This window comes from Eubalaena glacialis, chromosome 5, assembly GCF_028564815.1.
Source record: "Eubalaena glacialis isolate mEubGla1 chromosome 5, mEubGla1.1.hap2.+ XY, whole genome shotgun sequence".
Taxonomy (NCBI): domain Eukaryota; kingdom Metazoa; phylum Chordata; class Mammalia; order Artiodactyla; family Balaenidae; genus Eubalaena; species Eubalaena glacialis.
In genome coordinates, this window is record NC_083720.1 from 137,528,952 (window position 1) to 137,551,778 (window position 22,827).

Below are 22,827 nucleotides of genomic sequence, written 5' to 3' on the forward strand. Positions count from 1 at the left end.
GGGTGGTTAGCAAGATTCCAAGGAGCTAATGGGACTGGGAGGGAGGAAAGGAGGACATTCCAGTGCATTTCACTCAGACATCTTCTTCCCTCTAAGTTTTGGCCTTTCTGCTTTTCATCTATGCTCTAGTCCCGGCACAGAGTGGTAATGAAAGTTTTGTTGTGCGGCTCCTCCCATCTGTCCCTTAGAATGCACTCTTAGTGAGTAGCAAACTAACGTAAAGGTGGTCTCTAAAACTAGGACCAAGTAGTAGGAGAGGGACGGTATTGTCTGTGGACTCCCACCCACTGCCATGGCACAGCAGCACATCACCAAGTTTGGTGGAGCCCTGTCATCATGAGGGCACAGCCTCCGGTCTGGTCACGCCGCAGAACAACTGGTGATTTGAATTGCATTTTGTTTTGCTGAAGATGAGAGTTCCTAGCATATCAGCAAATTGATTGCTGGCAGCTGGCCCAAACAGTAATTTTTCTCAAGTCCGTGCTTTTCTCAAGTCCGTGCTTCTGTTCCGAGGTTCTCTATATAATGCTTTTCAATACAGACAGATCCTACTATCAAAAAAGAAAAATTCTTTGAAGTCAGACAAATACCTACATCTCAATTTCTCTATCAATCTATCTAGAAATAGTTCAGGCACTCTGAAAGTTTCATGGAAATAGGGATTCATTCAACAAATACTTACTGGGCACCAACAATGAGCAGGCACTGTTCTAGGAGCTGGAAATAGAAGTAAAATATACAAATAAACCAAATGATGTCATTACAGTTTATATACTGTTTATTTAGTTATTAATATGGACAGCCTATTATGCAACATTACAGATGTCTTTCAAAATCTAAAATAAAATATAGTCCACTATCCAGCCCAGGAAAAGACAATGAACAAGATCATTCTTACAGTAAATGTAGCATAAGCACTCACAATAATCGTCCTTTTCTTGGACATCAAAGGGAACAGTCACTCAAAAAGTTCTTTACCTCCACTGGGGTTTTAACTTTCTCGAATTACAGCTATTTCAGAGTCAAAAGTCCAACTTCGGTCACCCCATAGAGAGGCGCAGCATCAATTTTGGAGAGCAAGGAGCCCACCTTACCTTTCAGCCAGTATTTGTCACACTTGGGCATTCGGAGAAGGCAGGTAGGTATGTCACAGGGATGTTCATGTGTTTCAAAGCTCTAAGACCCGTTTGGTGTGGTGGTAGCAGTGAAGAGTGTACTACATTCTGCCAAGGGGGCTTCTTACCTCTCGAGTCTTGGCACTTGGCACTGTCACTTTCCGATAGGCTTTAAGATCCACTGCAGTTCTCTGTGGAAAGTGGAGGTGGGAAACTCTAACAGCTACCGGGATGAGGCCATGTGCAGAATGAACTGGACTGGCTACTATGGCTTTTATGACCTGCTTCCTTTCTTTAGTCTAGACAAACATTTCTTAATCTTTTTTCATATGCCCTGCTAGTTCTCATATAAAATTTAAAAGGGCTAAAAGACCAAGGAAACTTCTTGCTTTCAAGCTGAATGGTGAAAAACAGAAAAAAAAAAAAATCCATTTTCCAAAGAGCTGTACTCAACTTTCTCAGTTGAAAACAAATGCCAAGTGACTTTTAAAGACATGTGTTGAACAATGTTGATTGATTAACTGACGGAAGAAATTCTGAGGTGAAACTGTACATATATCAGAATCTAAAATACAGGCAAAAACCAAGATGTACTAGTGTAATATTCTTCAACCCCTTAGTTTCATGCTGAAAACTACAAACGTTTTCAACATCAGGCTACTGATGACGGCCAATTAAATATGACATTAAAAAACCTTAGGAAGTCTTGCCAAGTTTTTGGCAGTCTCAAGAGTCTACAAAGGAAGAAGAAGAAACCAGAGGGTAAAGAGCGAGAGCATTGGACTTTATTTAACTCTAGGTACCATGGGTTTGACATTAGTAGGTAAGACTAATGAATAAGCAGCCATACAGGTTTTTTGGTCACTGTGCTTTCCAAGCACCAATAAATGGAGCTATTATTTTTACTATTCAATTCCATCTTTCATAAGCTAGTCAGATCCTGCTGCATTCTCATTTGTTTCTAATTTACCAGTACATTATTATGTAGTCTACCAAGGATGAGGAGCAAGTCATTGTGTAGTACCAGGTTTACGTCATCATCATACGACTACAACATGCACATTCTACTTAATGTAGCTCAAGCAACAGGAATACAAGGAAACAGTTATGGGGTGGAGACTTGTTTTTGACAAATTCATGTTCACACTAACTATGGGTTTAGAAATATTATTGGGCAGGTACCTACAGCAGTTCTTCAATTGGCATTGGAACATTACACGCATGCACAAGTGATATGGAAGAGAATGAAGCAGAAGAGGCAGCTGGATGGAGGACAAAGGGGAAATGAGAGGTGTATCAGGGAGGGGTAGTTCTCAGCTTTCCACAGCAAGTCTCTGCTCTGTGAGAGAGGCCTGTTGAGCAACACTTTTGTTCTCATGACTGCGAAGTTTGGATACAACATCTAGAAAGGCCAAATCCTGTACTTCCTTGTGTAGAGATTCTGGAAGACAAAAACAAGGCAACAGATATGCTTCTATTAGGTTGTTCTAATCTTTCTTACTATACACTCAACCTAAAACATATACCCAAAATGCTTATTTAAATGATACCGAGTTATAAAACTAGGAACAATTCTGGAAAAAGACACAGCAGTAGCCTAGAAATGTCTTTTTTAGGGATGTTTGTTAGGATAAAAAAATCAGAGACCCTTTATAAAAATAAATCAGATGTCAAGTTCTACAGTCAAAGGTTGATTAAAGTAATGAGTTATAATTAAAACACAGCTCATTGTATGATCCCAAGGTTCAGTTATACACTCCTTACTTAACCCTATCATTGGTTCAAATATGAAGTCCAATACTTACAGAAAAATCTTAGATCTGTTTCAAATTAATTTTGTGGAAAATAAAAAGGTTGTTACCCCACATCCTTTCAACAAATTTCTGTGATAGGAAATCTAAAAAGGAGCCTACTATCTATCTATCTATCTTCCTCTTTCTGGTTTTCTTGCTCTATTTAACTTCAGTTACAGTAAAATACAGGATTCCTCTTAAGTAAGTCCAGTAAGTTTAATGTAATTAGCATCCCTCAAACTGATGTGTTTATTTTGATAAAACTGAGGTATAAAACCAGAACCAGCTGGAGTAGCAATACTTATATCAGACAAAATAGAGTTTAAAATAAAGACTGTTACAAGAGACAAAGAAGGACACTATGTAATTAATGATCAAGGGATCAATCCAAGAAGGAGATATAACAATTGTAACTATATATGCACCCAACACAGGAGCACCTTAAAGGCAAATACTAACAGCCATAAAAGGAGAAATTGACAGTAACACAGTAATAGTGGGGGACCTTAACACCCCACTTTCATCAATGGACAGAGCATCCAGACAGAAAAATCAATAAGGAAACACAGGCCTTAAATGACACATCAGACCAGATGGACTTAATTGATATTTATAGAGCATTCCATCCAAAAGCAGCAGAATACACAGTCTTCTCAAGTGCACATGGAACATTCTCCAGGACTGATCACATGTTGGGCCACAAAGCGAGCCTCGGTAAATTTAAGAAAACTGAAATCTTATCAAGCAAATTTTCTAACCAAAACGCTATGAGATTTGAAATTAACTACAAGAAAAAAACTGTAAAAAACACAACATGTGGAGGCTAAACAATATGCCACTAAACAACCAATGAATCACTGAAGAAATCAAAGAGGAAATCATAAAATACCTAGAGGCAAATGACAACGAAAACACAACAGTCCAAAACCTATGGGACACAGCAAAAGCAGTCCTAAGAAGGAAGTTTACAGCAATATAATCTTACCTCAGGAAATAAGAAAAATCTCAAATAAACAACCTAACCTTACACTTAAAGCAACTAGAGAAAGAAGAAGTAACAAAACCCAAAGTTAGTAGAAGGAAAGAAATCATAAAGATCAGAGCAGAAATAAATGTAATAGAGACAAAGAAAATGATAAAAAAAGATCAAGGAAACTAAAAGCTGGTTCTTTGAAAAGATAAACAAAATTAATAAACCTTTAGCCAGACTCATGAAGAAAAAACAGGGGAGTGGGCTGAAATCAATAAAATTAGAAATGAAAAAGGAGAAGTTACAATGGACACCACAGAAAATCAAAGGATCATAAGAGACTACTACAAGCAACTATATGCCAATAAAATGGACAACCCAAAAGAAATGGACAAATTCTTAGAAAGGTGCAATCTCCCAAGACTGAACCAGGAAGAAACAGAAAATATGAACAGACCAATTACAAGTACTGAAATGGAAGCTATGATTAAAAAACTCCCAACAAACAAAAGTCCTGGACCAGATGGCTTCACAGGCAAATTCTATCAAGTGTTTAGAGAAGATTTAACACTTATCCTTCTGAAACTATTCCAATAAAATCACAGAGGAAGGAACAATCCCAAACTCATTCTAGGAGGACACTATCACCCTGATACCAAAACCAAAGATACCACAAAAAAAGAAAGTTATAGGCCAATATCATTGATGAACGGAGATGCAAAAATCGTCAACAAAACACTAGCAAACCAAATCCAACAATACATTAAAAGGATCACACACCATGATCAAGTGGGATTTATCCCAGGGATGCAAGGATTCTTCAATATATGTAAATCAATCACTGTGATACACCACATCAAAAAATAGAAGAATAAAAACCATATGATCATCTCAATAGATGCAGAAAAAAGCTTTTGACAAAATTCAACACCCTTTTTTATGACAAAAACTCTCTACAAAGTGGGCATAATAAAGGCCCTATATGACAAACCTACAGCTAACATCATACTTAATGGTGAAAAGCTGAAAGCATTTCCTCTAAGATCAGGAACAAGACAAGGAGCTCATCAGTGAATTCGGTAAAGCTGCGGGATACAAAATTAATACACAGAAATCTGTTGCATTTCTATACATTAACAACAAAAGATCAGAAAGAGAAATGAAAGAAACAGTCCCATTTACCATCTCATCAAAAAGAATAAAATACATAGGAATAAACTTACCTAAGAAGGCAAAAGACCTGTACTCTGAAAACTATAAGACGCCGATGAGATAAATCGAAGATGACACAAACAGATGGACAGATATACAGTATAATGTTCTTGGATTGGAAGAATCAATATTGTCAAAATGATGATACTACCCAAGGCGGTCTACAAATTCAATGCAATCCCTATCAAATTACCAATGGCATTATTCACAGAACTAGAACAAAAAATCTAAAAATCTGTATGGAGACACAAAAAAACCCCAAATAGCCAAAGCAATCTTGAGAAGTAAAAACGGAGCTGGAGGAATCAGGCTCCCTGACTTCAGACTATACCACAAAGCTAGTCATCAAAACAGTATGGTACTGGCACAAAACCAGAAATATAGATCAATGGAACAGGATAGAAAGCCCAGAAATAAACCTACACATGTATGGTCAATTAATCTATGACAAAGGAGGCAACACTATACATTGGAGAAAAGACAGTCTCTTCAATAAATGGTGCTGAGAAAACTGGACAGCTACATGTAAAAAAATGAAATTAGAACATCCTTTAACACCATACACAAAAATAAACTCAAAATGGATTAAAGACCTAAATGTAAGACTGGATACTATAAAACTCTTAGAGGAAAACATAGGCAGAACACTCTTTGACATAAATCACAGCAATATCTTTTTCAACCCATATCCTAGAGTAATGGAAATAAAAACAAAAATAAACAAATTGGACCTAATTAAACTCAAAAGCTTTTGCACAGCAAAGGAAACCATGAACAAAGCGAAAAGACAACCCACAGAATGGGAGAAAATATTTGCGAACGATGCGACTGACAAAGGATCAGTCTCCAAAATTTACGAATAGCTCATGTGGCTCAATATCAAAAAAAAAATAACAACCCAATCAAAAAATGGGCCAAAGTCCTAAATAGACACTTCTCCAAAGAAGATATACAGATGGCCAAGTGGCACATGAAAAGATGCTCAACATCGCTAATTATTAGAGAAATGCAAATCAAAACTGCAATGAGATTCCACCTCACACCAGTCAGAATGGCCATCATCAAAAAGTCTACAAACAATAAATGGTGGAGAGGGTGTGGAGAGAAGGGAACCCTCCTACACTGTTGGCAGGAATGTAAATTTGTATAGCCAGTATGGAGAAGAGTATGGAGGTTCCTTAAGAAACTAAACATAGAGCTACCATATGATCCAGTAATCCCAGTCCTGGGCATATATCTGGAGAAAAACATGGTCCGAAAGGATACACGCACCCCGATGTTCACTGCCACGCTGTTTACAATAGCCAAGACGTAGCACAACCTAAATGTCCACTGACAGATGAATGGATAAAGAAGATGTGGTACATATATATAGTGGAATATTACTCAGCCATTAAAAAGAATGAAATAATACCATTTGCAGCAATATGGATGGACTGGAGATTATCATACTAAGTGAAATAAGTCAGACAGAGAAAGACAAATATCATATGATATCACTTATATGCAGAATCTAAAAAAAAAAAAAGATACAAATGAACTTATTTACAAAACAGAAACAGACTCACAGACTTAGAGAATGAACTTATGGTTACCGGGGGGGAGGGGGGCGGGATAGATTGGGAGTTTGGGATTGACATATACACACAACTATATATAAAATAGATAACCAACAAGGACCTACTGTACAGCACAGGGAACTCTGCTCAATACTCTGTAAAAACCTAAATGGGAAAAAAATTTGAAAAAGAATAGATACATGTATATGTATAACTAACTGAATCACTCTGCTGTACCCCTGAAACTAACACAACATTGTTAATCAACTATACTCCAATATAAAATAAAAATTAAAAAAAAAAATAAAATAAAACATTCACTAATAGAGTATAATGGTAAAACTAATAATAAAAATAATCAGTTTCATTACAATGTAATAAAATAAACATAGTGGAAAGGCTAAAAAAATACAAAAAATGAAACCAGAACCAACGTTTTTAGCAGAAATAGAAAAATCCACTTTAAAATTCAGATGGAATCTCAAGGGACTCCAGATATCTAAAACAATCTTGAAAAAGAAGAAAGTTGGAGGTCTTACACTTCCTAATTTCAAAACTTACTACAAAGCTACAATAATCAAAACAGTGTGGTGCTGATATAAAGACAGAGAGATTAACAGAATAGAATAGAAAGCCCAGAAATAAGCCCTTACATATATGGTCAAATAATTTTCGACAAGGGTGTCAAGACCATTCAATGACAAAAGGACAGTCTTTTCAACAAATGGTGCTGGTAATATGCACAGGAGAAAAATGAGGTTGGGCCCTTACCTTACATCACATACAAACGATAACTCAAAATAGATCAAAGACCTGAACATAGAGCTAAAACTGTAAGATTCTAAAAGAAAACATAGGGGGAAGACTTCATGACATTGAGTTTAGTAATGATCTTTTGGATATGCATGAAAAGCACAGGCAACAAAAGGAGAAATAGATAAACTGGACTTCATCAAAATTAAAAGCTTCTGTGTATCAAAGGACACAACAGTGAAAAGGCAACTCTTGGAATAGGGGAAAATACATGCAAATCATATATCCAATAAGCATTTAATACACAGAACATATAGAGAACTTTTCCAAGTCAACAACAAAAAACAACCCAAATAAGAAATGGGCAAAGGACTTGAATAAACATATCACCAAAGAAGATAAGATATACAAACAGCCAATAAGCAAATGAAAAGATCCCCAACATCACTAATCATCAGGGGAATTCAAATCAAAACTACAATAAGATACCACCTGACAACCATTAGGATGGCTATTATCAAAACAAAATCACAAATATTAGCGAGGATGTAGAAACTGGAACCCATGTGCACCTCTGGTGGAAATGTAAAATGGTGCAGCCACTGTGGAAAACAGTACAGTGGTTCCTCAAAAAATTAAACATAGAATTACTGTGTTATCCAGCAATTCCACTTCTGTGTATATAAGCAAAATAACTGAAAGCAGGAACTCAAACAGATATTTGTGCATTCATGGTCACAGTGGCATTATTCACAATAGCCAAAAGGTGAAAATAACCCAAATGTCCACTGATGGATGAATGGATAAACAAAATGTAATATATACAAACAATGGAACATTATTCAGCCTTAAGAAGGAATGGAATACTGACACATGCTACAACATAGATGAGCCTTGAAGACATTATGCTAAGGGAAATAAGCAAGACACAAAAGGAAAAATATTGTATGATTCCACTTACATGGGGTACCAAGAGTAGTCAAATTCATAAAGAGAGAAAATAAAATGGTGGTTGCCAAAAGCCGGGAAGATGGGTGATTAGGGAGTTATTGTTTAAAGAGTATGGAGTTTCAGTTTGGAAGGAAGAAAAAGGTCTGGAGATGAATGGTGGGGATGGTTGCACAGTGATATAAATGTACTTAATCACTGAACTGTACACTTAAAAATGGTTCAAATGGCAAATTATATGTATATTTTACATTAAGAAAATGCCTGAACAATTATGAACATGCTTGAAACAAATGAGATCACAGCAAGGAAACAGAAGATATAAAGAAGAGAATAGAAATTTTAGAACTCAAAACTATAGTACCTGCAACAAAAAGCTTGATAGGCTCAACAACAGAATGGAGAAGACAGAAGAAATAATCAGTGAACTTAAAGCAATACAAATTACCCCATCTGAACAACGGAGAGATAATAAACTGGAAAAAAAATGAACAAAACCTCAGGGACCTGTGGGATATAACTAAAGAGCTCACATTTATGTCATTAGAGGCCTTGAAGGAGAAGAGAAATAAGGTGGGACTGAAAAAGTACCTGAAGGAACATGGTTAAAAACTTCCCAAATTTAGCAAAAGACATAAGCCTACAGATTCAAGAAGCTGAGCAAGCCCTAAACAGGATAATCCTAAAGAAATCTATGCCAAGACAAATCATATTCAAACTTTTGAGAACTAAGAGAAAGAAGTCTTGAGACAGAAATGACACCTTACCTACAAGGGAAAAAACAAACAGTGAGATAGTGGATTTCTCATAAGAAACTATGGAGGCCAGAAGAAAGTGGCACAACATTTTTCATATGAAAGAAAAGAACTGTCAACCCAGAATTCTATACACAGAGAAAATATTTTTCAGAAATGAAGAAGAAATCAAGATATTCTCGACAAAAATGAATAAATAAGGAATAATAAAGGAAATGAGAATTTGTCACAAACAGACCTAACCTAAAAGAATGGCTAAAGGAAGTTCTCTAAACAGAAAGGGAAAAAAAGGAATTTTGGAACATCAGAAAGAACAGATATAGCAAATACATATAGATAAATACAATAGGCTTTCCTTTTCTCAAGAGTTTTCTGGATTATGTTTGATGGTTGAAAACAAAAATTATAACACTAATGTGGTTCTAAATGTATACAGAGGAAATATCACTAATTTGAAAAGACATATGCACCCCATGTTCATTGCAGCATTACTTAGAAAAGCCAAGATATGGCAACAATTTACATGTCTATGGATACGTGAATGAGTAAAGAAATTATGGCGTGTGTATATAATGGAATATTATTCAGCCATAAAAAGAATGAAATCTTGCCATTTGTGACAATACGGCTGGACCTTGAGGGCATTATTCTAAGAGAAATAAGACAGAGAAAGACAAATACCATATGATCTCTCTTATATGTGGAATCTAAAAACCAAGTTCATAGATACAGAGAATAGATTGGTGGTTGCAGGGGGCAGGGATTGGGGTTGGGAGAAATGGGTGAACTTTTTAAAATTAATTTAAATAAACGGAATAAATATTAAAAATTGCAATAATAATAAAAAACCCAAAGAAATAGTAAATGATTTTTGCTTACTGATTAAACAACACACAAACTTTTTGTTTCCCACTGCTCTCCAACTTGGGTATCATATTACAGTAAAAAAAAAAAAAAATCTTACCAGTTACCCAAATAATATTTCTATTTTTCTCTAACAGTGCATCACTAAAAACACTGGCCCTGGAAAAATTCAGAAAATAACCAAAGGAAATACTTCCTTAACTAAAGACTTAACACAAGAGTGTCTTGACCATTTATTTATTGGTCAAATTGAGAATGGATGCACTCTTTGTAAAGGAGAACATTTGAGGGTTTGCCCAAGCAGGATTTGTGGAAAGTATCAACAGTTACCTCAAAGAATGCAAGCAAAGCAGAGGTTACTGGGGCATTCGTCAGTACAGCATCATAGAACAGAAAACACTACTGTGGGCAATGCAGACAGAGCCATACCAGCAACATCCAAAAAGATGGAGCCTCAAGCCAAGGGATTCCTTTAGCAAAGCTGATGCAGCTGCAGAGACAGATGCATCAAACCACTTTGACCTGATGCCATTACACAGTCCATTCATTTAATTCTCCTTGTTCAGATCAAAGCTCATCAAGCAACCCTTGATGCCTGTCTGCCCTGAAGGAGTCAATGAGCCAGACATGTGCACTTGGGGTGTTCTGAGATCAGTGGCAGGCATACTTCTCATTATATATAAGTAAACTACCATTCTGGTTTTGTACTTGGATAAGGTGAGCCTGCCCCAGGAGACATATCCACCCTTGGTGTGTGCACAAAAAAGTGCACCTAGAAACCCAACTCTGCCCATCAAGGCTCACTACCAGACGTGCTTTCCCGACACCCACCCCCTCTACTGCCCATCATTTTGGTTGTTACCATCACCTTGAAAGTGCCTGTCACTAAGCAGACAGGACAATTTACGTTCACCACTCCTCACCCAGCACCACTGCAATGTCCCTGCTTACTTCCTTCACAGTCTTGGTTTCCTTGTCTAACAAATGGTAGTAATAATAATGATAACCAACTTTGTGGATGAAATTATGTAATCTTTAAGCATTAAAAGAAAAGGTGGGGGGATGACAGAGTGGATTAAAAAACATGACCCAACAATATGCTGCCTACACTTCAAATACAAGATACCACAGATTGAATCTGAAAGGGTAGAAAAAGATCATGTGAATGTTATTCAAAAGAAAGTAGAAGTAGCTATATTAATATCAGATAAAGTAGACTTCAGAGCAAAGAAAACTACCAGAGACAGAGACGAACATCACATAACGATAGAAAGGTAAATCCACTAGGAAGGGTGTATGCACCTACCAACTGAGCTGCAAAATATTTGAAGCAAAACCTGATAGAACTGAAGGGAGATACAGACAAATCAACAATAAGAGCTGGAGACTTCAACACCCCTCTCTCAAAAATTGACAGACCGAGTAGAAAATCAGCAAGAATACAGAAACACCATTACCAAACAAAAAGATCTAATTGACATTTATAGAACTCACCACTCGATAACAGCAGGATACATGTTCTTTTCAAGTGGTCCATGAAATGTATAACAAGATATGCCAATGATTTCTTGAACAAACTCCTTAGCTAATATCATGGTATACAAAATCAGAATTTGTTCTTTATATAAAATATTTTAGGGTTAATGAAACTTAAAGGTATTAATTTTTTAACATTGACTTTTGCCTATATTTGCTATATAATACTTTTCATTACTAAGAATCTTTTGGGAGTATTTGCAGTGTAAAAGTAATCCTGTATCTTCCATAAACTAATTTCTAATGCTTTTAAAACCCAAAGCCACCATTTACTATTATTTTATATTTAATGTCAACCATATGTTGATGAATATCAAATGACAGAAGAAATACGTACCAGATCCCATGAGAGCACAGATCAGGACCATGGAATTATATTTGATTTCAGGAGCACTTCTCTCATCTGCTAGCAGTGTGTGTAAAATCTGTACAAGTTTAGCACTTTCTAGATCTTTCTCAGCAGTGCCTGGAACATGAAATGAAGTATCAGTTATATTCACTGGGTATGAACCTGGTACAATCTGGCTAAATACTACTTCCCCTTCTAGAAACTGATAATGTGAAACCTTTCAAAAGGGACTGATAAATAATAATGACATAGATATACAATATTAAATTTAGACCTTGTTAAAAGGGTATTTAGATCTAAACTTCAGTAGATATTTCAGGAGTTTAGGCTTAAAATTCAATATTAAAACATTCCTTTAAATATGAGGCAATTAAAAACCTTTATTATGAAAACTGTTAAACATATACAAAAGCAGAAAAGATAGTATGATACACTATGTACTATCACCATCTTCAAAAATGATCATGGCCAACTGTGTATCCTCTGTCTCTAGTCTTATCCACTTACTCTAACCCATCCCAAATCATTTTGGAGCAAATCCTATAATCACATAATTTCCTCCACAGGTATTTCAGCATGTATCTTTAAGAGAATCGGACTCTGCAATTCCTATCAAAATCCCAAGACGATTCTCCATAGGAAATAGATAAGCTTATACTAAAATTTATATGAAAAGCCACAGGCCCTAGAAGAGGTAAACAATCTTGATAAAGAAGAATAAAGTGGGAGGAATTCCTCTACCTGATATGAAGGTCACTGTATAGCTACAGTTATCAAGACAGTGTGGTGTTGGTGGAGAGACAGACACATAGGTCAGAGGAACTGAAAGAAGACCCTAGAAGTAGACCCACACACATAAGCGCAACTGATTTTTGACAAAGGTACAAAATCAATTCAGTTGAGGAAAGACAGCCTTTTCAATAAATGGTGCTGGAGCAATTACATCCATAGGCAAAAAAAAAAAAAAAAAGAAACCCTGACCTAAACCTCACATCTTATACAGATATTAATACAAAAAGGATCACAGAATTAAACGTAAAACTACAGGACTTTCAGAATATAAATAATCCTCAAAACTCAGTAGTTAGTTAGAAAATGGGCAAAGATCTAAATAGGCATTTCACCAAGGAATAAATACAGATGGCAAATAAGCACATAAAGATGTTCATCATCAGTAGTTATTAGAAAAATGGAAATTAAAACTACATGAGATATCACTATATATCTACCAGATTGACTAAAATAAAAGAAAAAAACAGGGACAATACTAAACGTTGGTGAGAGTACAGAGCAAATTAGATCACTTATGCAGTGCTGGCGGGAATGTAAAATGGTATAGCCACTCTGAAAAACAGTCTGTCAGTTTCTCTAAATATCAATCATGAAGTTACCATACAACCCAGGAGTTATCTAGTAACTCCTAGGCATTTATCTAGAAAAATGAAAATTTATGTTTACATAAAATCCTATACATGAATGTTCACTGTAGCCTTATTTTTAAAAATCCCAAAGTGGAATCAGCCCAGATGTCCTTCAATACGTGAATGGTTAAACAAACTGTGGTACATACATATCACAAAATACTATTCAGGAATGAGAAGGAATGAACTATTGACACACAAATCAATGACTCTTTAGGAATTTATGCTGAGCAAAAGAAGCCGATTCCATAAGGTCACATACTATATGATTCCATTTATATATTTTTGAAATGAAAAAAATTTTAGAAATGAAGGGAAGATTAGTGGTTTCCAGGGATTAGGAGCAGTGTAGGAGGTAGGTGAATGTGGTTATAAATGGAGAATCCTTGTGGTATGAGAACTGCTCAGAGACACCTACACAGGTGATAAACTGAATATAACATACACACAAGTGAGTACAAGTAAAACAGGGGAAGTCTGAATAAGATAGGTACATTGTATCAGTGGTTGGGATGTTACACTAGTTTTGCAAAATGTTACCACTGGGCAAAACTGGGCAAAGTGTACAAGGGATCTTTCTGTATTATTTCCTATGACTGCTTGTGAATCTAGAATTATCAAAAAAAAAAAAAAAAGAGGATAAGGACTCTTAAAATGTTGCTTTAATACTATTATCATACAAAAATTTTATAATAATTCCTTAATAATATCTAAAAGCCTGTAAGGATACAAGTTTGGAAAAATACAGTTTTCAAAGTGTATTGTATATTAAAAAGGTAGTGTGACCTTATTTTTAAATCTTAGGCTCAAGGAGCCTAGGAAACACTAGGTGACAACAGCCAACAACGAATATGATTATGTTTTGTCATTTTATATAGTTCTGTGGTAAGGTAAACAGACTCAGGCAAATGCTCAGCTATCAGGAAGCAGACAAAATTAAAGCCTATTTAGAAGATACTAGTTATGAAGGGCACAAGACCAGATTCACCCCAGGATAGGAAGTCAAGGATACTCTGAAATTGCTCTATCACTTTAAGCCATTTTAAAAAATCAAGCCATGAACCCCGTTTGGTATTCAATGTCCTCACCAACTCTCACCTCTTCATCATAGCTTCCCCTCTTAAAGGTGTCTGGACCTCTGGACAGACTCACATAATCTACCCAAACCATGGAGGAAATCACAGCATCTTTAACCTAAGTTAGTGACCAAAGCCACATATATTTTCTTGACGTTTTCTATCTTTAAAATTCAAGAAAATTTTACATCCTACTTATACCTGATTTTTAAAAAATTATAAATTGTTTTAAAGTTTATAACCCCTTAAGAGGACAAAAATTCAAATCTCTCGTACCTGAAATCTGAGTCAATCTGACACTGAAGGAGATATACCATGTTTATCTTTTGGCTTCTCCTTCCTGGGATAAGGGCTGGTGGGTCCACTTGCCCCAGTGTGAGAATTATGGACAAAAATCATCACTGGGAACTGAGGTGATAGGTTAACAGTATTTACCCGAACGGCTCTGAACCAAACAGGACATGCCTACTAAGTCTATAGTCCTCCTTTATGTAAGACAACCTCAGGCCTTACCACAGGCCACGTGACTTTGATTGTCCCCAGCTGACTACATATCAGAGCTTGGTTCCGGAGACAAAGTTGCTACCCATAAACTAGATGCCTATGAGCTAGCTTCTCCTGAAGAATTCTGAGTAACAGGAATGCTACTGCTAGAGAGAAACTACCTGAATCATTTAGACTCTGCTTTGGGGGAATTCTGAATGTAAATACACAGAAGAGTGACATAAAAGGTGAGAATTTAGAATGAAGGCAATGCTGTAAAGCAACAGAAACCATGGTGATAGAGAGGAGGAGGTTAGTAAGAATCAGTAGTAGAGATGGAAGAGAAGGTCTGGGTGTCTGGAAGAGTAGCAAACCCTAAACTTGTTGTTGTATTCTAAGTATTGTTTCACTTCTCAGTGAGGTCTGCTGAAAATGTTTTCTGTATTCCCTAAGTGCCTAAACTTTGAGGTATCATTTAAGAGTCAAACTAACCTTAAAGCATTACCCTAAAAATGTTACCAAAAGAACAACCAAAGGGGACAGCTATGGTGACAATCTATAGAATATGATTTTCCATATACTCAGATCCGGACGGGTACAGAAACACACTGACAAAATGCTTCTAGTCAAGGTTCTGTCTGACTTCTATTCCACTCCTGTGCTTCCTTTCATCCAAGATAAAAATAGGAGAAAATAAGTTTGTCACTGGGGTACTTACCCAATTCTAAAGCTGCTATTAGTGCCAAAGCAACAAGGGCTTCATTCTGCATTATTACATGTTCACTAGTTGCCATGGTAACTAGATGTTTGATGCCACCACTTTGTACAATGGTTTTAATTACATCCTACAATAAATTAATATCACAGAATTATAAACTTTAATTTTAAACATAAAAAAACTGCGTTACCATCAGTCAATTCACTGTTGAGTGGTTTTCTGACAGTGTCCCTATGAATCATTACATTTAACCATAATTTCTTTTTCTTCACAGAAGAGAAAAAGCTTTTAGCTTTAAATAAATTCATCAAAAGATGACAACTTAAATTACCTAAGCGAAAAAGACCACTGCAGTTCATATCAAGGAATAGAGAGTCCCAGAAGCTAACAAAGTCAAAGAAATAAAAGTGCCATTGCCCCAAATGAAGACTTACCACGAGATCAACAAAAGAGAATAAATCTTGGAATAATAATAATGTAAAAAGTTCTTCCTTTCAAATTTTTATTATAACACCAGGTAGTTTTTTCAGATGCATCAGGTGAAGCTTTTTACGTATGTATGTGTGCATGTATACATGTATGTATGCAGCCTTTTAAAACCTTTGTTGGATCTAACAAAACTAGATTACATACAAAAGGACTTGAGCAGAACTTAAATCAAAATTCTGTCTCCCTCATTTCTCATGGTGCCGACAGCTCGGTCCTCTCCAGCGGCAGAGGGGTAGTAGGCTCCAGACTCTATAAATCCCACTGACTTTGAGCAAACTACTGACTCTCTCTGCATCTCAGAGACTTCACCTATAACACTGAGACAATGTAAGTGTATATCTCATAGGTTTTTGTTATAATTACAAAGTTATTACATGAAGAGCACACATAAAAGTATACAGCAAAGGCTAGATGGAAAGAAATGGCTACATTTATTTCTAGTACTCATTTTTGTCTTCATCTCAGGGTTTTATTGGATTAAATGTGATTTAGTAGAAAGCCTCAATTATAAAATATTTAAAAAGTAATTTTACTACTTTTCACTATTTTTAGTAATTTGAAGTAAGCACTGAATATTTTAAGTAGCCTGTCCAAGTTAGCTTCAATGGTACAAAACTGTAATTAGAAATATTTTCAAATTAATTTGCTAAAATATTGGAAAAAGGGTTTCCTTTATGCTTCTACCTTATGTAAATTTTTAAGAAAACTATTTATAGACAGTATCTTTGCTTTGAATCCAAACTTGTTTAGTGAGCAAACAAATATTCTAAATCAACAGAGTCTAAGTTCTGAGTTTTTACAGCAGTTGTGTTCTAGCATTTAATGTCTTTTCACATCAACTTTTTTAGAAAGTGAGAAACTATCTTTTAAAGCCTTTTCTAATGAAAAGAAAGCCTCCCAATATAGTCAGCCCTCCGTATCTTCAGGTTCTGCATCCATGGATTTAACCAACCATGTATTGAAAATATTTGGGGAAAAAAATTTCATAAAGTTTCAAAAAGCAGAACTTGAATTTGCTGTGCGCTGGCAACTATTTAGTATTTACACTGTATTTACAACTATCTACTAGCATTTACATCGTATTAGGTATTATAAGTAATTTAGAGATGATTTAAAGTATAAGGGGGATGTGTGTAGGTTAGATGGAAATACTATGCCATTTTTATATAAGGGACTTGAGCATTCACAGATTTTGGTATCTGAGAGGGTGCCCAATCCCCCTCAGATACCAAGGGACGAGGATGACTATATACTGCTTTATACTGCTTACTCAGAGGCAGTTTATTTGAAACTGATACAGAATTCTTAAAATTAGTAAAGAATTTTATAAAAATCACAAAGGAGCTTGTTGAGTAAAAAAGATCAAAAGAGATTCACAAGATACATATGCAGTCACCTAGGAAGGTTCCTGGACTGTCATTTCATCCTCTCTTTTGTGATTCACCCTCAAAAGCCCACTGTAGTAGAAAGAAGGGAAAGGAATGAATGTGAATGAAGAAAATTTGCACATGAGAAATACCAAAAATCACCACCCCCCCACCCCGACCCCTTAAATCAAAGCGTAGCTTCTTTTCCATCTCACTTTTCTGGAACAAATATCTGAGAGTACTGTCCTTTAAAGTGCCTGCCCTCCTCCTACTTCAATAAATGCTTACTGAGTAGCTACTCTACAGAATGGGGGATAAAAGATAAATGAAGCATTGTACTTGTGTCATATGACAAAAGAGGATTATTACTACTGACAGCTACCCTGTATGGAGAAACACCTATACACTGGACAACACTTATACACTGGGTAACTTACAGATAGTAGCTCATTTTTATCCTCACAGAAAATCCCACTAGCTAGATATTATCTCCAGTTTATAGATGAAGAAACTGAAGCTTAGATTAAGTTATGGAATTTGCCCCAAATCAGACAGTGATTAAATGGTAAAAAGCCAAGATTCAATCCAGGCAGTTTGACTACTAGGTCTTGTTTTTAACCATTTGTGGTCTATGGAAAAGCATACACACTGAATTCATCATAATGCCAAGCAGAGGCAGTCATTTAATGTGATTTGAAGGGGCTCTATGAATGTATTTTAAAGTTATATTTTTAATTTAAAGATTAAAAAAAAAAAGAATATTAGCACCACTCCATAGGGCAAGAAGGTTCATCTGGAGAATTAAAAATAATTTTAACCAATACACTTCTAAAATTAATCCAGAGATTATTTTAACCTCTCTGAAACCATTTCATTTATAATAAGTAAACTGTAGATATACATAATGAGACGTTTTCTCTGGGTAATCCTTCTAAACCTTAGATGTTTCTGGAGAGTCTTTAAGAATTTTGGAAATATTTTATAATGCTTTACAAAGTTTGAAACAATATTTTATTTCTTAATACTATTTTTCAAGGAGTTTTCTTATGGAAAGCTAAATTTTGGTACATATATAACTAAGGCAAATTATCTATGTTAACAGTCTCACATATTTAGCATTTATGGTCAGTTTGCTCTTAACTGTTGAGATGAATCCAGCTAAAGACTCTGTTGAAAATTGTATAACAATCTTGTTACAATGGAATGGTTTGAGATAGGCTTGAATTTGAGATAATCGATTTATAAGACTGTAGGCTGGTGTAGCTACTGAATCACCTACCAAAAATTTTCTTTTTTAATATTGTATCATCAAAGCTCTCAGTATAGGTTTAAGTAAATGTTGGATGAATAAGCAAATGACTAAGTACATTTGTTTAAACAAGTTTTTAGCTTGATACTGATGAAGAATGTTTTACTCTTACAGGTTAAAGAAAAGTGCCTACTTTGATAAGAGGGAATTTTTATATTCCTATTGTAGAGGCAAACTATATTTCTTTCTCTGTTTTTGATCTCTGCAGTCAGAAGGTCCAGCTAGTTGGTTAGGAGTCCTAGCCTAGGGCACTCTTTAGAGGGAAGATGTAATTTTACCTATTGGCATAAGTACAAGGATACACCATATATGGCTGAAAGGCCTAAGCCAGCATGAAACCCCATGAATCAGTGCAAACTTTTGGAGGACTGGACTCTAAGGTAGAATTCAGGGTGACTTTAAAAGGAGTAGAATATTCAAAGTACTTTAAAAGGAGTAGAACATTCAAAGTTTAAGAATAACATAAGGACAGAGCTGTGATTCACAACAGTTGGTTAAGGATATACAGGAATGTAACAAATTTGTACCTAGTGTTTAATTATTTTAAAAGCTTACTCCAGAGCAGCATTTTCCAAAGTATGTCCAGTGGAATGTTAATAGATGCCTCTTGCAAAAAAGACCCACATTTAAATAGCTAAAGTTAAGGAAGTTTCTTTAGAGCTTCTACAGAATTCTAAAGGCAAGAAAAGGGAATGCACTATTATCCTAACTACTCTGACCATGAAACCCTTTTTCTTGGAACATTTCTTGGGGTTATTATTCGATAGAACATATTTTGAGAAATGCTGTTCAAACAGAATCATCTATTCCTTTAATGTTTGTTAAATTTAAAAATAATTTAAATTAATAATTCTAATCCAGAGCTCAAATAACACACCTTGTGTTCTAATCATTAACGTCTATGAATCAAGGTTCCTACTGCCTCTTAGTAGCAGTATAATCTCAATTGTAGGAAACATATGTAAAGGAAAAAGTAGCCTATCTGGTACTGAATTGTAAAAAAGTTATAATGTAACTATAAAGTTGCAATCCCATATCATTTCAAATTGTTTTTTATTACACACACACACACAAACAAACACACACACATCTAGAAAGGTACCATCCCATATTTCTCATAAGTCTTTTCAAAGAACCTACATGGTGATGGATGCTTAATGGGAATTTTATTTGAAAATGTTTTGGGGGGAGGGAGTATGGTATTAAATAAGGGAGAGGGAATCTGTGATAATGAAACCCACAGAAAAGCCTCAAAACCCTCAGATCTCAATATTACAGCATTTGAATAGCTTTGGTTCCAAGATTTGGTTATTTAAGATGATGGAACTTATCTTCCTGTGGACACATTTTTGTGTCCACTAATGGTTTGGTTATACACTTCTGTTAGTTGTTAGTGAACTTAAGGTATATTATGGCTTAATCAAGTCTTCGTTGGCCTAACCACCACACATAACAGGAATTTATCTGAGAGTTCCAAATTCAGATGCCAAAACATGTCTCTGTTTGTTGTAATCTAGTTAACAGAATTATGGTTTGCCTAAATGAAACCACGGGTAAGAATTCTCATGGAACGGAGCAAAGAATTAGGTAAAGACTCTGAAAAGGATAGAAGAGTGATTTGGCCGTAAGCAAGTTAGGGAATGTCAGTTCTTCCCATAGTCTCTTATTTTGATGAATGGCATGATTACCCCACCTGGTGCTAAGCCCCAAACTTGGAATTCTCTCTAAAACCTCCTTCTCCTTGGGCCCCACTTTTGAATTCTGTCAATTCTGCCACTCATATCTTTCTCAAATCCTTCTTTTCCATACTCACTGCTTCTATTAGGTTGAACCATATGATATTTGTTTCTTTGTGTCAAAATGGTTGAATACCAGCAATTTCAAATTGCTTAACCCAAAACCTTAATTCAGGCCTTTATCATCTCACATGTATATTTTTGAAAAACTTTGTTTTCCTTGCCCTTAGTAAGCCCTAGAGTCATCTTTCTAATGAAAACCAAATAATGGCACCCTGCTGCTTAAAATCCTTTGGGAGCTTCCTAATTCTCTATAGAATAAATTCATATGCCTTAACCTCGCACGTAATTCATCTTGATCCCCTCTTCTCTTCCTCTCTGGTCACTGTCTTTACACACTGTGCTCCAGCAATACTGCTTTACTTGCAGTTTTCCTCTCAGACTATGTTGTTTTAGATCTCTGTGCTGTTGACACATTGTTGTCTTTGCTTGGAGGCCTTTCTATGCTTTCTCTTCCCACTCTCCTCCTGAGAGATTCCTAGTTAACATCTAAAACATGACCCCTTCTGTGATGCCCAGACAGTTGGTCTCTCTGTCTTCTAAGTTATATCTGAATTGGAGTATGTGGCTTTAATGCTGTTTTTATATCTGCCCTCCCACTGGACAGTTAATTCTTGAAAGTCATACTAAATTTTATAATAGTTACACTGTAGGTACCAAAATGTTGACTGTCAAATGAACAAATGGGCCTGACAGAGCAGTTATGATGAAGAGGTAAAAGGACGACCACAGGAGTTCATTTTGCTATACTTTCTTGATACTTTCCATCTTGTCAACAATATACTTGGTCCTGTACTGGTGTCAGTGAAAATGGATGGGATTTTAGGCTGCTATAGGTGAGACAGGTAGTAGGAAGGTCCAAGTTAACAGCTGCTTTTGCTCCAGGCAAAGATGCCAAGAGGTAGCATCTGATGGGGAGGAACATTCCTGTGGCCAACCAGCCGGAATAGTTACTATGGTGAAGTCAATCATTTACATGAAGGAGATTTACACAAGTCAAGGAATACCTTTACTTTTAAGCTTTTTCTCTTGCCATCTTCTTTTAATCTGTTTCATAAATAAATGAACGGTTTCCTCCGGGACTTACTTTTGATTTACTGTGTCGTATGAGGGCAGAGAGCAGTCTGTTTGACTCCCCCATCACACCAGCGTGATCTTTGGCTTCACACCATTCCACCAAACGCTCCACTAATTTAACATTCTTTCCCAGTTGTTCAGCAGCTTCTGCTATAGGAAAGAAGGCAAACCACAAAGGAATGAATCACTGATAGGCAATCAACTGAAATAATTGGTAAAGATCTAAGAGTGTGAAAGAAAATTACAGGTCTAAAAACAGAACACAACAATTTTATTAAAGCAAGAACTGCAAATATTCCATATCTGATGGACTATTGAGATTTTCTATTCAGTTGTGGACTTTTATACAAAAACAAAATAAACAACTTTATACTCTTTTGGTTCAGCCTGGCAGTCTGATAGTACTCTGGAAAACTGTACCGAAGAATTTTTAGCAGTACTCTAAGGAATCAATATAGAGAAGGTTTAGAATTTAGAAATAAGTAAATAAATATAACTCATTCCAAGGATTGGTTTTCATTATTGTTTCTGTAAACAGAAAAATGATCTCCCTGTTTGCAAAACAAATTTAAAAAAATTTTAACTGTCACTGTATTGAAACTTGATAATTTTACAAGGTAAAAAAGGGTATAGAAAACGCCAAAACATAAAAACCCCTCAAGAACCACTAATAAATCAACCTAAAATCAGATTATATGTACTAATAAAGAGAAATGCAATATAATTTCCATTTAAAGTCAATTATAACAAGCATGGAAATTAATGAACGGGGTTCCAAAACCAATCTCTTTTTGCCTTTTATTTGCTACTTATCTTTATGATTACATAATTCTGAAAGCTAAAAACGGGTCCTTTTTCCACTAGAGGCACATTAAGACTATTATACCAAAAATGCACCTTGAGAAAGCATTTCTCTTACCTTGTGCATCTATTAACATTCTTAATGTTCCCAGGAGTTTGAACTGAACCGGGGGCATTTCAGATTTAAGAAATTTCAAAACTGCCTCTGTGACGCCAGCTGATAACATCTTTGCTTTATTTACAACTAGAAAGAGAGAGAAAAAAAGACTGTGGTTAAAATGATGTTAGCATTTTTGATGATAATCATTCAATTCAATATACATTTTTTGAGTGTCTTATTATCTTAAGGCCCCATGTTATATTTTTCTACTTAAAAACAACATTGTTACTTTTCTGTTAATTTTAAGAATGGGACTGGGAATGGGAGGGCTAGGGG

General features: G+C 35.6%; 1 protein-coding gene across 7 annotated transcripts in view; it reads right to left on the reverse strand.

Annotated features, from left to right (window-relative positions):
- Positions 1–1,648: 1,648 nt before the first annotated feature.
- RAP1GDS1 (Rap1 GTPase-GDP dissociation stimulator 1) overlaps positions 1,649–22,827 on the reverse strand; it is a 155,998-nt gene continuing 134,819 nt past the window's right edge. For 2 of the 7 annotated variants that reach the window (XM_061192601.1, XM_061192605.1), the window contains 5 exons: positions 22,510–22,635; positions 21,601–21,740; positions 15,553–15,679; positions 11,843–11,971; positions 1,652–2,556 (listed from right to left, as the gene is read on the reverse strand). In XM_061192601.1, the coding sequence (XP_061048584.1) occupies positions 2,429–2,556; positions 11,843–11,971; positions 15,553–15,679; positions 21,601–21,740; positions 22,510–22,635 (650 nt within the window). In that variant the 3' untranslated portion in view covers positions 1,652–2,428. Of the gene's footprint in view, positions 2,557–11,842; positions 11,972–15,552; positions 15,680–21,600; positions 21,741–22,509; positions 22,636–22,827 lie in introns of all 7 variants that reach the window. The other 5 variants (XM_061192608.1, XM_061192604.1, XM_061192602.1 and 2 more) reach the window with 4 other exon arrangements.